The sequence below is a fragment of the Struthio camelus genome, chromosome 1 (assembly GCF_040807025.1).
Source record: "Struthio camelus isolate bStrCam1 chromosome 1, bStrCam1.hap1, whole genome shotgun sequence".
In the NCBI taxonomy this organism is placed as follows: Eukaryota; Metazoa; Chordata; class Aves; order Struthioniformes; family Struthionidae; genus Struthio; species Struthio camelus.
The window spans coordinates 106,428,529-106,444,386 of record NC_090942.1 but is presented as its reverse complement, the minus strand read 5'-3'; the positions used below and the strand labels follow the sequence as shown (position 1 = coordinate 106,444,386).

The window sequence follows — 15,858 nt, the reverse complement described above, 5'->3', positions numbered from 1 at the left end:
CTCCCCTTTGCAAACTCTGAGCAGGGCCCAGAGACTGACCGCTGTGCTTGCCCAGGAGGACACGGCACCAAAGTGGGGTCAGCCTAGAAGGGATAGGGGGCTATGTGTGAAATAAGTGAAGAGGAGTTCCAATTGAAAAACAGGGGAAATGCTGCACGTTTCATTTTGATTTTTTTTTTTCCAAAACAAAATGTTTGATTTCCATTTGGTGATTTCATTTCCAAATTGACTATCTTGCTGCTAAAGGTGCTAAGAAAGAAATAATCCCGAAAATGAAAAAAAATATTTAGCTACATGGCCCAGGAAACTTTTTTGCACTTACCCAAATGAAAGCTTTTCTTTTTGAGCTCTTGATCCTATAACTGGGCCAAAAAAAAAAAAAACCCTCTTTGGCTGTTGCGGCGGATAGCGTGGACCTACCAAGCCAAGGGCAGGTGAGACATCGCTAGGCAGACAGGCCATCCGCCTCCTCAGCTCTTGGCCCCTCGGCTGCCAGGGGCTCTCTGGCTGAAGTGCCACCTTGACACCTCAAGGCAGGTGTCTTCAGAGGGTAGCAACGCTGGTGGCAGTGGTGGCGGGCGCGATGGTCACCCGCCGGGAGCCCGCCAGGGCTGGTGCTTTGGGCAGCAGGACGGGGAGACAGGTGGCCTCGGGTCTCGCCGCCACCGCCGCGCACCTGCCCCACCAGCTGGGGCTGTCAGCGTCTCCGTCCCCACCTGGACGTGATCGAGGGCCACCACCAACCTGCAGCACCCCGAGGTGCCAGGGCGGCTTGTGTCCCAGCAGGGCAGGACGGGGGCGTTTCCTAGGGCTGGGAAGGGCTTCAGCCCCATGTGCGCCTCACCGGCAAGGGAAGCCGGCACTGGTGACGGGGAAAATTTGCCCTTACTGCCCAGCTGGGAAAGAGCCGCCGGGGCTCATGTTGGCCTTCACGAGCTGGACGAGTGCCCCTCGGGCCCCGCTCCCAATGGGACAGCCCCGTCTGGCAGGGCTGCCCGCCAAGCCCGCCGGACGGGTTTATGCAGCGGGCGAAGGGACGCTCGTCCCGCTGCTGAGGACAGCCGGCGAGAGACGTCAAGCGCAAGGCAGCGGGGCAGGAGGGTGCGCCGAGTCCGGATTTTCAGCGACGGTCCTGAGGGGCGAGTGACTCTCCTGGCACTGGTGCAGCCTCCCGGGCCTCAGCGACGTGTGTGCGTGGTGCAGCTGCTCAGCGCAAAACAGCGCTTCCCTGCCTCACCTACAGACCACGGCCCTGTGCCGCCTGAAGCAGGAAGAAGCCAGCGAGCTGGCATTTATAGGGTTAGCCGGGCTGCCCTGGGCGCCTGGGAGGGAGCGGTGGCCATGGGGCAGGGCCTGGGCAAAGCCCTGCTCAGCAGCGGGCTCCTGGCCAGGCAGAAAGCGAAACATTGCCCCAGAGCAGGCGCCTTCTGCCCTCGTCCCTCCACGTTTTTGGGCAGAGCCCGGGCCCTCCGCGTTTTTGGGCAGAGCCCGGGCCGGCCGGCGCGCTGGTGACGCATCGTCACGCGCAGCCGCGCAGCCGCCGGCCCAGTGGGGAAGCCCTTGCGGAGGGGCCCCAGGTACCGCCCGTTGCCACCTCCTTGCCCCCCGCACTCTGGCCAAGCGACGACGGGATCGGGAGCCCTCCCACCCCCCTCCCCTCCCGGGGGTGCAGGAAAGCCGGGGGTCCCCCCCCGGGGCTGAGGGGTCTGGGGCCAGCAACAACCACCCCGAGCCGGGGGCGCACAGGAGGTGCCGCGCGGGTGGGGAGCGGGCGGGTGGGCGGCCGCGCCAGGCTGCACCACGCGGGGGGCTCCGCGGCCTTGCGCCCTCCCCCCTCCTTTTTTTTGTGTGTTTTTTTTTTTTTTTTTAACTTCACTACAGCATCGCAACAAACATGTCCGAAGCTGAGCTTGGCCCTGCGCTGACTCGATCGTTTCATGACGTTCAGCCTTGAAAAAAAAAAAAAAAGAGCTTGCTTTCCCTTTCTGCTACGCTGTGGTCTGTAAAAGAGAGCCGGAAAGCGTGGCTTTAATAATTTTTCTGATTTTTTTTTTTTCACTTTTCTTTTCTCCTAGAAAGACCGCGCTGAGCCCTCTTGCGTTCCCCGGTGTAATTCAGAAACTAGCCAAGGGCGTAAACCTGCCTATGCCGGGCAGGGCGTCTGCAACCGCTCAGCCCTGCGTGGTGTGAGCTTCAGCAGCAAAGTGCCAGGCCCTGCCGAAGAGGCTTGTGCAGCGGTGGAAGAGATGTGCTCCTTCGCTAATGGAGGGGAGGGCCCAGCAGCTCTTATTCAAAATACTCGTTGTGTAAGTAATTAGTGTGAACGAAAACAAGGTCCAACGGTAAGAGGCCTTCTCGGTTAGGCAAATCACATGCTTAACCTCAAGCAGTTGATTAGTAATTTGAATTTTCACTATGTCTGTGATTTTTTCTTTCTGCATTTTTCCCAAGTCATATGGGGAAAGGAGACTTCCAGTCCCTTTAGCACTTATCAAGACACAGCCATAAAAAGTGACGAGCCCGGAAGGATATATTGTAGCTGGGAGGGAGAGATCTTTTACTTAAAATATCTACCCCAATATTCAACTCTGCTTTTAAGAACGGAAATTTCTGTAGCCAGGCTCTGAAATCAGAGGCACGTGTGCCTGCTGTACGGCCGCTGCTCTGAACCGGCTGTGACGGGCAATGCAGTGCTGGACTTTTGCCGCTGCTGGAGCACCGGGCTCCGCTGTCCCCAGCTCTGGGCTCAGCTGGCCAGGTGCTGCTCTGCAAGCCCGCGCTCACGAGCTCACGAGCTGTGCGCTCACCCTGTGCCCAGATGTCATGAGGAAACAGCTACTTTGAAGGAAAATCCTGAATGAGATGCAGGTGCTAGGCTAAGCATCCAAGCTGTGCGAGCTTAGCCTGTATTAAGATGAGAAAGACTTTCTCCCTTTCCCTCTCTCATTTGCTTGTTTTTCCCCCTAGTATTTGCTCCATTGAAGCCATCATGGGGCAAGAATTGTGTCCCAAGCTGATGGAAAACTACGTGGCATCTATGGTGATGAGTGCGCTTGGGGACACACTGGGCTATTACAATGGGAAATGGGAGTTCCTCCAGAGCGGCCCTGACATCCACGAGGAGCTGGCACAGATGGGAGGGCTCGGCAACTTCAGCATCCAAGGCTGGAAAGTCAGTGATGACACAGTGATGCACCTGGCCACAGCCGAAGCCCTGGTGGCCGCTGGGAAAAATCCTGAGCTAGCACAACTCTATTCCCTGCTGGCAAAGAACTACAAGGAGTGCATGAATGACATGGCAGGCAGAGCACCAGGTAACCCCTTTAGTGCCATCTGTGCAGGACTCTCCTGGCCCCCTTTTCTCCTGAAGGCTAATGCTCCCTCATTTTCCTGCAGCATGGCACGAAGGCTGTCCCTGCTTCTCAGCTTAAGGCTTTGCTTTTGGCTCTCTGCAGCATTAACCGGGCTTTATGGACAGGCAGAAGTTTTCCGCACTCATTGGTTGTGTTCCACGCTCAGGCTGAATTAAAGAATTCAGGCTAAATTAAAGAAAACACAATAAGGCAAGGTGGAGAGGTTTGGCCCCCTCTGGACTAGATTCGAAAAGATACTGTTTTTGAATGTGACCAAAAGGTCACATTCACAAGATTTTCTTACAGGTGTATTTGAAGCCTGCCTTGAACTTAGGGGAAGGATGTAAATGCAGCCATGCATAACATGCACCCTGAAATGCTGTATTAAAGCAATACATTTAAACAGAGAATTAACATGAAACATCTCGTAACAAACGCAATAAATCACATTTAAAATATATTTAAAGGCACAAAGAACCTTACCTAGAATAATTAAGTTTACTAAACTCTAAATCTATTTTTGCCTAGCTCCACATGTCTACTTCTGCACCTCTGCAGTCAGGACACAGCTGTCTTTTCTGAAGTTATCTTTTCCATCAGCTCTCCTTTCTCTGCATAAACACAATGCTGCCAAGTTTGGGTCACAAGCAGTGAGGATTGGTGGTGTGTGGCATTGTTTAGGAAAGATATGTTGACAGAGGTTGTAATAGTCAAGCGGTATACAACATTTTCCTGTATCATACCTAGTTAACCTAGGCCTGCTGACCCAACTCTTCCCAGAAGCTACCATCTCTCTCTCCACACAGCTTGTCCAGCCTCTTGTGGATGCCTCAATGAAAGCTAAATAGCAGCTGCTGAGGCTGGGGCCTCTGATTTTACTAGTGCAGGTGATGCAAAGTATCAAGTAAACACTCATATTCAGCAATCCTATGCAAAGTTGATGCATCAAAAAGAAATTGCCTGGACACTTGCCTATTCTTTGGGGTAGCTTCCAAATTATTATCAGGAACATTCTGATTTGACATAAAACACTTTATCTGAGCAGCTTAATTAATAACATATTTGAGAAGGGGTAATGATACCTGCCAGGACAGCAGGAGTCATCAGGTTAAACTTTCCAGAGAATCCCTGCAGTTTTGGCAAAGAAGCATCTTGTAGTTCCCAGGGCTGATGGGGTTCTACCAAAATGGACTAACCACAGCTGGTTGTGAGACAATGCCTGGAAGCTATTTTTAGCTCTGCTATCTAAGCTTGGTGACTAAAACCTGAGCTGAAAACAAGAAGAGCCTAAATTGAAATTTTAGTAATAGCTAAGGATAATAGCACAGCTGCTGCAGTTCTTATGCAAGTAACTGAGCTGCAACATGCCCACAAGCAGTTCCATTTTGGAAGTGAAAGGGTTTAAAGCAAATTTGTCACGGCAGCTAAGCGGAGTGACAAGGAAAGGTCAGGCTAGCTATGCAGAGAAATGCATCTTCTTTAGTGGGCACTAGGTACACGGACACTTATCTTGTAAAATTTTGGCAGGAGAAAGAGTAATATGGGGAAAAAATGGAAGTCTGCTGAAAATGCTCTTGTGACATCATTCTGTAGGGCTCCTGCTGAAACCGCAGGAAAGGTGTCCAGCGGGTCTTAGACAGCCTCTGAGAGCTTAAATCCTGAGAGGTGGCTCTTTAATGCCCACTGACGTACTACCAAAGGGAACATCTCATCCGTAAAACACTGGAGTCTCGTGTTGCACTGATAAATCTTAACAGTAAGAGTGTTTTTTAACTGAGAACATAACTCCAGATTAGGTTCTAATGGCCAAAGTGATCACCAAGGAATTGCACCCTTTAGAGCCGAGAATGGAAAGTTACTGCTGCAACTTTCACCCAATAGAGAAGAGATGCCCCCAGAATAGCGGGGGGAAAATCACATTGCTCACCCACACAAGGGAGTCGAGACCCGAAAAACAAAACCCACAGTGATAAAGGGATTCCCACAATTTAATTAGTCCTCAGAAGGCCTAAGAAGGTTCCTTCAAGTAAGCAGCCCCAAGAAGAAAGGCTAACCTATCGGACTGACTTAAATCAATGACAAGTTAATCCCTACATGCGTTATTGCTTTTCACAATGTATAAAAGCCCCACATGCATCGTCCTTCACAGACAGCAAAGCCAATGAATGAAGTGACACAAACATGGCCATACTTCTTTTTTTATGATACAACTGCATCTGTCTCCAAAACTCTCCAGGAAACCTCCTGCTTCAAAGCTGTTGCCATTTCTTTTGGTCTGAGTCCTCTGTCTGTGGCATTATTTATGACTGTGTGATTGTTTTAACTCACCTTTTTATGTATATCAACAGATCCCAACTGCTGTTTGTGCTCACGAAGAGTCTAAATAAGTTGAATGGAAGCCTATTCCAGAAGTAACATCCAGTCATCCTTGAAACTTTTTCAGATTTGCTTTGTTCACACAGGTTTTTTGCCTGTATTCCTTCTTTCCTTAGAATAGCGCTCTCCTCACATTACTTTTAGTTTCTTCTAGTTAGCACAAAGAAATCCTAACCAGGATTTACTTGGTTTCCAAAACAGATTTTCCTGATTCCAAAATTCCTATTGGCAGTTTTTAAAAATCTAGTTTTAAAAAAGACCCAACAACTTGATTTCAGGTTAGTCTTCTTACTCAGCTTTCAAAGGTTTAAACATTTTGATTGTTTAAAAGCATTTAGATAACATTTACAACGCATCACTTTCTTCGTAAATCACAGGAGTCTTCTTAACTGTTGTATACTGGTGTGTTTTACATTTTTTTGGAAGGTTGTCAGTAGTAATCTCCTGAAGTTATACCCGCAGGTTTAAAGCTGTGAGAAAATGTTTGATTATTATTGCAAAATAACCAGTCTTTCTTTACATTTTAAGCCTTGCCATCATCCTCATTTTCCTTCGATTATAGTAATGGAAGAACAATCTCATTTTTTATAAAGGACTGAGTTGCTTAGTCTCAACTTGCCCAAACATGTGCTCAAGACATGTCTTTCTTGCAGCTCCATCAAGATTACAAAGTTCATTTTCCTTTTGTTTGTTGTGCAGAAATTTATTTTAAGCTCCCTTAGTCCCTTTGCTCTCTCCCTTTCCCCTCATCTTCCTGCTAGAAAGTCAGTTTTAACAAGGACATGCAAATTGGATGTTTGGCACAGTTTTTTTAAAGCTGTGGTTTTGTTTGTCAGGGTTTTTAAAATGTCCTATTATAGGTCATAAGTGCAATGGTTAGTGTATTTAGAAATACATAATTAATTTTTTTGGAAAAAATGCCTGTTTTCTCTTAATCACAATAAACCTAGAAACTATACTGATATCAGTCCTCACTAGTTTGATCAGTAGCAGCCAGCACTGAGTTAATAAAGTACATAAAAAGCAGATTGAGAGGCCTGAATACATTCACACTTTGAGAAGTCACCAAAAAAAAAAAAAACCCTCCTCAGTGGTTCAGTTAAAAGCTGGCAATGATCAGTCCCAGCAGGACTCTGTGCTACCCATATCAAGCACTGTGTGTACTGCTTCCTCAGCAGGGAAATACGGCCCTGAAATTTTCGCTCTGTAAATTAGCTGGAAGAAGTACATGTAAAGAACATCTGGACTGATGCAGCGGGCAGCTGGCTGTGTGGCACAGCAAAAAAGGCAGTCTCGCCTACGTGGATGGGCTGCGTAAGAGACGGTGGCGTGCAGGCATGCTAGGCACATCCAAGACTGGTGAAATATCAGTCCTGGTTTGTGCATGGGTCATGAGCTCATGAGAATGAAAGTAGCCTGACACTGGGCTGCACTGAACACCAACCCATTTTTTCCTATGGGGGAGCCTTGCTTATGCTGTTCCCATTCTTAAAGTTGTCTCACACAGCAGGCTCACCAGGCTAACAGTCAGACAGCCTCGACTCTGTGCTGCTTTTTCAGTTTGAGACACTCAGCAGTTCACAGAGCACAGAGGGCTGCATCCTACGTCAATCTAATAAACCTATCATGCCACGACACTGTCAGAAAAGAAAGATGCTAAAAACGCTTAGCAGAACTATAAAAGGATCCATCTAACCTTATTCCTGACTGCAGTCAACCGTTATTTGTTTCTAGTACATGAATAGAAGGCAATCTTAAAGCTGTGTTTGGATTTGCAGGGACTGTGGTTACAAGGGTAGTTTAACTGCCACATGCTGGTAGAATAAGAGTGCCAGGCACAAAATCCTACTGCCAAGCTTATATATGCAAGTGAAAAAATAAACAGCCCTGAGTAGTCAGCGCAGTGCCTGGCTGTGATTAGTAAGGTCCCAGATCAAGGTAATCAGATTGCACCAAAGAGCCTAGAATTGTACAGTTACATAAAAAGTCTGGACCAAGCTTCTCGCCAGAGCTACTCGTTACTCTATGCCTTAGTTTGACTTTTAAAGCAACAGAGCACCTGCATGTTCATTTACCAGCTAGCCACCCTGGCTAGGCAGCAAAGCGCAGGCCCTAACTGTCTCATCTTAGGTACATGAGCATTTCAACTGCTGCTGTGTGTTTGCAAGAGAACTAAGCATATTGTGATTGGGAGAAGATTCACCTTTTCAATCCAGTTTCATTTAAAACTTGAACTAAGCTACTTGAAACCTGCCCTTGGATTTACTTCTCTACCGGAAAAGAAATATTTCAGATTTGGCCAGAAGAGAAGGCTAAGAAAAAAAGGCAAAGCAAAGGAGAATCAAAGACACTTTATTTTTTCGAAGCCGTTTCCTCTTCCTTGCACGCAAGCATTTGGGCTTAGTACTCCCAATTTGTTTCCTGGTCTTGGCTGGGAGAGCTGACTGAGTTCTGAGATTTGGATGTGTTTCTGCAAGTGGCTTTCACCCATGAACATGCTGGACTAACAAGTGAAGTGTCAAAAGAAGCAGCACTAGAAGAAGCAGAGCCATTTCTTTAAAAAAAAAAAAATAGCAGAACTATGAGAGAGACAGAGGTGGGCAATGCAAGAGTTATGGCGTGGCTTCCCAGCTGAGAAGAGGCAAAACTGGACTAGGGCAACAGCTTAGAGCAGGAGTTAGTCGACGAGGGGGGACGTGACAAAGTGTATTCAATCTTGAATAGCATGGAGAAAGGCTAGTCATTATGTCTTGTAATGTAAAAATTAGAGGGGAATTTCGGCAAATTGTCAAATGGGTGGTTTAAGACAGACAGAAATACTTTGCATAACAAAATTGTGGCACTGGTTACCATGAGATGTTAAAGGAGTCTGAAAGCATGCATGGGACCTAGTGACACCAATTCATGGTGGTTAGGTCCACTGGCGGTTATTGATCATGATGCTGCTGCTCCAGCTTCTGACTCAGCAAGGGCTTACTACTCCGACTGCTGGGAGGTGTTCTAGCAAAAATGGTGTGCTTGCTCCATTTTTAATAGTCTTTCTGTAATTATCTGCTCGCAGCTATGTTTGGAGACAAGCTAGTGGGCTGGACAAACCTTTGGTCTGACCTAGTACGATTGTTCTTCAGCTTATTTAAGAGATGTTTAAGGAGAGTACAATAAATCCAGTTATATAAAATTGTGTTATAGTGAGGCAGGTACTAAGTTCATCGCTTCCTAACAAACTTAAAACTGCAGCAAGGGAGATACAGATTCATCAGTAGGAACCATTTCCTATCAGCGAGGCAGTGGAAAAGATTCCTGGGCGGCTTGTGGGGTCTCCATCTTTAAAGAGCCCTGTAAGGAGGTTACAAGTCTGTCAGGAATAAAATAGAGACGCTTAGTCCTGCTTTGGGTCAGAGATAATGCAATCTGATATCCCTCCAAACCTCCTTTCTATTTTTATGCATTATATATGTATTTACAGGGGTGTCTGAATCCCTATGCAGAGTAACACTTCCTTCCCTCTATCCTGCCCGTCTTCCTGACATTCCTGCGCAATGTCACCCTATTGCCTCCTGATCTGTGTTTCTTTCTTTCTGGGGCTCTCTCCCTTCCTGCTCAGGTGTGACGTGTAAGGAAAATGCTCTGATGCTGGAGCCGGAGAGGCCAGATGGCTGGAGGATCCCGTTCAGCTCCCAGGCAGGAGGCTGCGGTGCTGCCATGCGCTCCATGTGCATTGGGCTGCGTTTCCCCCGCCCCCAGCAGCTGGACACCCTGGTGCAAGTCAGCATCGAGAGCGGGCGAATGACCCACCACCATCCTACTGGCTACCTGGGCTCCCTGGCCTCAGCCCTCTTTACTGCCTTCGCAATCAACCGCGTGCCCCTCCACACCTGGGGAAAGAGGCTGCTGGAAGTGCTGCCGCGAGCGAAAGCCTACGTCAGGGATGCTGGCTTCTTCGTGGAGGAGAACATGGGCCACTGGTGAGCTGGGCTCTCACTGACTGCCAGGGCTCCTGCTTTTCACAGGTCCTGCAGCGGATTCCTTCCAACGATCCCAAAACACGCTCTCCCAAAGTGCCTTTAGGCACACTCCTAAGCCCTTTTGCACTGCAGGACCCAAGGTCATGAAAAAATATAGAGTTAAAAGAAAAGGAATTGTTAAAAATTAAAACAAACATAACGTACAAGAGGACAAGCTCTATTTATGCTTAAGCTTGCATGGTCACATTATTATAAACTCTTAGAGCAGCACATGCCTGCCGTGGGATCAAATCAGTTCAGAAAGTCTCTTAAGTCTCCCAGGGGACAAATACCTCTAATTAAGCAAAAAAAAAAAAAAAGAAAAAAAATTGGCAGACTATTTGTGTCATGTGGCCGTGACATTTTTGGATGCAATATGAGGTAGTTAGACTTCTCATCTCAGGGAATCACGATCTGATGAAAGCTGGGAACCAGGGATGGGGACCCACACTGGGCTTAGGGCTGAGCTCAATTTGAGAGTTTTAACCAAATCTGGAAGTTTGTTCGGGGTGACTGTACACGCAACCAGGCACCCACCCAGGGACACTGGCAGCGGCAATGTGAATTCAGGAGGATGACTCAGTTCTCGCTCTGAGCCTTTGATCCCTCGCAGCGCAGCAGCAGCAGGTGCTGGACTGCCTTCTCCCAGGTGGCTGGAGAGAGGGGAAATCTCGTGCACTGAGACATGCTTTTGTGCACCTTACTGTAAATCATGTCCGCAGTCTGATAAATGGGACGCCTACCATTCGGTTGAGCTGTTGCTCCAAGCTATCTTTCCGTGGGGCGCCTTTTTTAAGCTGACATCTGTAGCGCCTGTATGCAGAAACGGTGCTTGCTGCTGCACCGGAACGCCTGTTTGCATCCCTCTCTTCCTTTCTCTTTTGCAGGCATTATTTTGAAGAGCAGTGGAAAAAATACCTGGAGGAGCGAGGCATATCGGATGGGGTCTCACCACCTACCTTCCCCTCAAAATACGGCGTCGTGGAGAGAGATTCGTTCTACACCTCCATCAGCTACTCAGGCTGGGGGGGCAGCAGCGGGCACGATGCACCCATGATTGCCTACGACGCACTGCTGGGCGCTGGGGGCTCCTGGCCTGAGCTGGCTCACCGCGCTTTCTTCCACGGTGGCGACAGCGACTCCACGGCTGCCATTGCAGGCTGCTGGTGGGGGGCAATGCACGGCTTCCTGGGCGTCAGTGCCGCCCTCTACCAAGACCTGGAGTTCAGGGAGCGCCTGGAGGAGGTGGCCAGGGACTTGTACCTGCTTAGCACTGGCTAGTCCCCACCAAGCAAGCTGCGCTTTTTGCAAACCCGCTGAGTCAATGCATGTGATTGTAACTGGGGTGAAGCTTGCTTTTTCTTTTTCTGCTTGTCACCTTCAGCACGAGGGCCGTTTAACAGAAAGTGGGTTGGGATTTAGTGGGGGGGAGCAATCACGCAGTGGTGTGGTACCAGTGGGCAGCCGTGGGGTCACCCGAGCAGGCAGAGCCTGGAGCGTGTGAATGCTCCACCTTCTTCTTTGCCTGATGTGGGGGGGGCCTCTCCCTGTCCCCAAGGCAGGCAGGGATCCCAGGGGTGAGCTGGCATGCCTCCCTGCGACCGCTACGTCCAGCTCCCGCCCCGCACTGCCCACGGGAAGAGCCAGGGATGCCACTTACCTTCTAGCACTGAACGTCCGCAGAGACGAAACTTTCGCTCCCTTGCTCAGGATGGATCTGCTGTAATCTCTGGCAGAGGCAACAGCCAGCTGTGTCAGCGGGTGACGCAGTTTCCTCATGCAATTAATTCAGTAGAGAGTATTTTTTGTTTTCAGTGAGTGCCAAAAAATTAACCCTGCAGCTTCGCCAGTGCATTTTGCAGAATTCCACAGTGCTTTTGCTATTTAAAGAATGTGACATCGTACTTTCCTATTTCAAGTTAAGGGGAAGGTCTAGACTGCTGGCTAAACTTTTCTGCAAGGTAAGGGCTGCTAATGAGAGAATTTAACCAGTTGCCTTTTACATCAGGTTAAGCAACTCCTGTGGTAAACTATATTCTTATATTTAAATTCAAACTACTAATGAATATTTGGTTACCATTTGCCATGGATTATGCAGCTAATTCTATGACAAATAAGTTTTTCTTCAAATCCAGAATGTTATACAGCTTGTTGTGCTTATTTTTCTAAGAGCAATTTCAAAAACCAGGGTATCCCATCCAATAAATGGGCATGCTGTGCCTCTGTTAAAAAGGTATATTCTATTATGGGATGAACTAAGGGATGGATGGGGTTGTATGCCTGGAGGGCAGAGGGAGCAAAGGGGCTGCAAGCTTCAGCCTGGATAAGAGAGGAGAGATGGGGAAGGGAGGGAGGGAAAGGACTTGGGAGGGAAAAGACTTGATGCATCAGGCATTTACTGGAGGAGGGAAGGGCTGCCTAACTGTGGGAGTTGGCTTAGGAGTTCAGCACACCTTTAGGCAGGGAGCATGCATAAAGGCATAATGAAAGCCCCAATCAGACAAAAACCAGCAGCAATATGAATCACAATTTCAACACAGTTTACTACAGCTCTCAGGTGTGTTGTATAAAACATGTTTTAGTGCAACATAGTACAAAGTTTCTGTTTTTTTTTTTAAAAAAATTCCCAAACATTTTTCCACATCATGCATGGAGAGGGTTTCTCTCTTTCTTCTTGGGTTCGGTACAGAAAGTTACAGCAGAGAGAGTGGTCTGAAAAGCTTTGTGTTAAAACTTGTTACAGGAAGTTTGCATTATAAAAACAAAGAGAAGTTTGAGACTGAGCAACATACTGCCAGAGCAATGGAAAAATATCACCGGCAAGGTATTCTGTGACCATCGTGGGAGCTGCTTCCCAGGAAATCCTGGGCTCGGTGCAAGAGCGCACTGGCTCCCACAGCGAGGCTGGGAAGGGACAGGGTTCAGCCAGGGGGAGGTTGCTGCGGGAAAGCCCTCCGCAGACAGCCCTGCTCCAGGGATGCGCTGCTGGGGCAGCCTGGCGAGGAGGAGCCTGGTTCGGATGCAGCGCAGCGCTCTCCCAGGAATGAACAGCTCTAGCTGACTTTTTTTTTTTTTCCTCTTCTCATTTAAAGCTGAAATGAATTGCCATTCCTTCCCCAAAGCAGTATGTACAGGAGATACTACATTTATGAAACAGTACCCACTGGCTGCAGCTGCTGTTCTTTTTGCCTTGGTTCTTCATTTCCATTCACTTATCATTTCACCCCGCTCTTTGCAGACTCCTTATCCAGAAAGGGAAAACAAGCAGGTGGATGTGTGATATATATAGGTGTGTGATACTACGCATATGCCGGGGCCAGTTAACAATTGCCTCTCAAGGAGGGAGACTTCACAGAGGGATGAGTGGAATTTTGCATTCTTAGCGGAAGAAGAAATAAATGCTGTTTTCGTGGAGGAGCAGAGGTGGCTTACTACGAACGTCTGATGGACTCGACTCACCTGCCACTGGAACGGGACTGTCCGCATGCATGTAGGGGTACACAGGCTCCTCTTCCAGGCAGGAGAGAGGATGCATGATTCAGATTTCCACCCGAGGCTTCACCACCTCTGAAACATCAAGGCATCAGGGTTTAACCTACTAGTGCTACAGAGCATCTGCTGAGGTCCCCTTCTCTTCGCAAAGAGCAGTCCCACCGCCCTGAAGGGGACAGAGGCTGTAGGTATGGCACCTCTCTCATGCGAGGCAGGTGGGCTCTTGCGGCTTCACCCATCCGCCCCAGTTGGCTTCAGCCATGCTGCAAAAAATAAATGGCCAGATTTGGCAGGAAGACATCAAGGAAGACAACAAAAAGCCATTTTTGGCAAACATTTTCTTCCGCCAGACATAACGCTTAGGGTGTATCGGGGAGGAGGCGGTTTCCTCCACAGGACACAGCAGGAGTACTTGGCATTACTGGGTACTAGGAGCTTAGGTGCCCCACACAGAGAGAGCCCTGGTTTGGTTTGCAAGAGCCATATCTTTCACAGAAAGAACAGCGTTTTCGGTCACAGCGATTGTGCACAACAAAGAGCAGGTGACTTTGCCAGGAAGGGGAGCTTATGGCAAAATGGTTTCTTCTCCTGAAGCCCCAGAAATGGAAAATGGCACATGCACACACACACAGAGGGGAAGATTTCTTTCAGCCCAAGGGGACACAGAAGCCCTCAGGGAGCAGATGTGATGCTGACTCTTTCACCAGTTTGAGCTTGGGCTGGGAGGCCATGCAAGCCCCTGGGAAATTTCATGACACGTGATGGTTAACTGCACATCCCTGCTGCGTGGCGTGACTACGACTCGGCTCCTTCACCAAACCATCCAGGGACGGTGAATCCCCACTAATGGAGCTTTCCCCCTTTCTAGAGTCATTACTTTGGTCAAGTTAAAGTTTTTATAGAGTGGATCCAGCCATCCATCCCCACATGACTGGGGCACACAGGTAACCCGCCTCTTCAGAGGTGGCAGCACAGAGACCAGGGAAGAGTGCGCCTCTGATAAGCCAGACCGCATCAGGAGCCTCTTTGCTACCAACAAAGTCAGGGCTTTCAGGTACCCCCTTCTGCCTCTCCCTTCGGTTTCTGGAGGCAAAATGAATTGCTTAAGTTGTCTCGATTGCAAGCATGTTGAATATTCAGTCTGCCCAAAATCAGAGAATACTCCCAAACAGTGAATTTCTTCCTCCTGAGAGAACAGTAAGATGGAGGCAAGAAGATGCTGAGACTATGGCCAGTCTTTGAGATGGAGCTCCCAATACCCCAGCTAGCCTCAGGATGTCATCCTGGCTTTGCCTGCTTTGGAAGAGAGAGTGGCTAGCTTAGCAGGCCTTGGGAAAAGACCTTGTTTGCTGTGGCGCAGAGTCTGAGCAAGAAGAATGAAGTCTGTTTGGAAAACATACATTTACTCCAAAGAGACTGTCCCAGGACCAAAAGCGTGCTGGGAACTCCTCACTGTGTGGAGGGAGGGGGAAGTCTACAGTTCTTTGGATGACTGAATATAAAAACAATGGAAAAAAAAATTATGGCCCAAAGGACAACAACTGATGGGAGCAAAATTAATCTGTGAGGAATATCTGCTATGTACAGCAAGTGCACAGACCCTCTGTCCATCCCTGTGACTGGTTGCGTTTCCACAGCTGCTTGAAGAAGTCTCAGAGTTTCCAGTCCCCACCGACTGGGTGCTCTGCAGAGCCCAGTCAACGCACAGGAGTACAGACACTGAAACAAATGAAACAAGAACAACAAAAACACCCTGTTCCTCAGGGTTCCTGGTCTGTCTCTGCTTCTCTCTCTGCGCATTCACCTGGGCGCATCTGCCTTTTAGTCTATAGTTCCCGGGTGGATGCTGAGGACTGGTGGCTCTAGGCAAGTGGGAGAGTAGTTGAGGTGAGGCTCTTTGATCCACAGCAAGGGGACCCCGTTCTTGCCCTCTGAGTTCTTGCTGGAGTTTCGACTCTTGAACCGCACCAGGAGGATGGTGATGATCAAGATGCCAAAGATGGGAAAGGGGTAGAAGAATACAAAGTAGAAGAGGGCATCATTGGAGCAGATGACCGACTGCAGGGTGGAGCCTAAAAGTAGAGACAAAAGACAGTCACATTTTGCAGCTTCTCTGCAATCAAGATCATTAATTTGTATCAACACAGAAAGTGGGACTCTGAGAAAAATTCCAACATTTGAAGACATAGCAGCAAAATAAAGCTATTGCAGGGAACATTTCAGCTTTTTCCTTCCTTTAAGTTTCATGAGAGCTACAACAGAATCCTCCCTGGTGCAGACTTTCTGGTGGGGGGGAACATCACATAGTGGCCTTTTCCTCAGTGGTGGCACAAAGAGGCAGCCCTTGAGGGCCCACAAAGCTCTCATGACCCTAGTTATCATTGAGGCCTCTAGCTCTTGGCTGGATTTGTCTGAAATCATCTGATGGCTTCAAGAGTTACTGGGAGGAGACCCATGCGCAATAGCACAGGGATCACACAAGACCTCACTTCCTTAGCACAACAGGGCTAGTTTAGCAGCTGATGTTCTTCAGCACCAAGACTCGCAGCAGAGTGACTCTGTATGCCAAGCCTGGATTAACAGTGCCTGTGCGCAAGGCTGCAGTGGTAGGGGCTCCCTTAAAGACAGAGCTC

The 15,858-nt window shown here is 48.6% G+C and overlaps 2 protein-coding genes across 8 annotated transcripts in view; one reads left to right on the top strand and one right to left on the bottom strand.

Moving 5' to 3' along the window:
* The first annotated feature begins 1,329 nt into the window (after nt 1-1,329).
* ADPRH (ADP-ribosylarginine hydrolase) lies at nt 1,330-14,542 on the top strand. Of its 4 annotated transcripts, none has more exons than XM_068910178.1 (5): nt 1,330-1,577; nt 2,076-2,306; nt 2,968-3,314; nt 9,334-9,694; nt 10,621-14,542. In XM_068910178.1, the coding sequence occupies exons 2-5, from the start codon at nt 2,263-2,265 to the stop codon at nt 11,012-11,014; spliced, it is 1,146 nt and encodes a 381-aa protein (XP_068766279.1). In that variant the 5' UTR covers nt 1,330-1,577; nt 2,076-2,262; the 3' UTR covers nt 11,015-14,542. The 4 variants fall into 4 exon arrangements, with proteins under 4 accessions (XP_068766279.1, XP_068766297.1, XP_068766289.1 ...); XM_068910196.1 differs by having other exon boundaries at nt 1,399-1,577; nt 2,080-2,306; XM_068910188.1 differs by having other exon boundaries at nt 1,568-1,749.
* The window catches only part of IGSF3 (immunoglobulin superfamily member 3), a 109,269-nt gene continuing 105,667 nt past the window's right edge, over nt 12,257-15,858 (bottom strand). For all 4 annotated transcript variants that reach the window (XM_068910140.1, XM_068910154.1, XM_068910129.1 and 1 more), the window contains one exon: nt 12,257-15,297. In XM_068910140.1, coding sequence (XP_068766241.1) covers nt 15,047-15,297 — 251 coding nt within the window. In that variant the 3' untranslated portion in view covers nt 12,257-15,046. The remainder of the gene's footprint in view (nt 15,298-15,858) is intronic.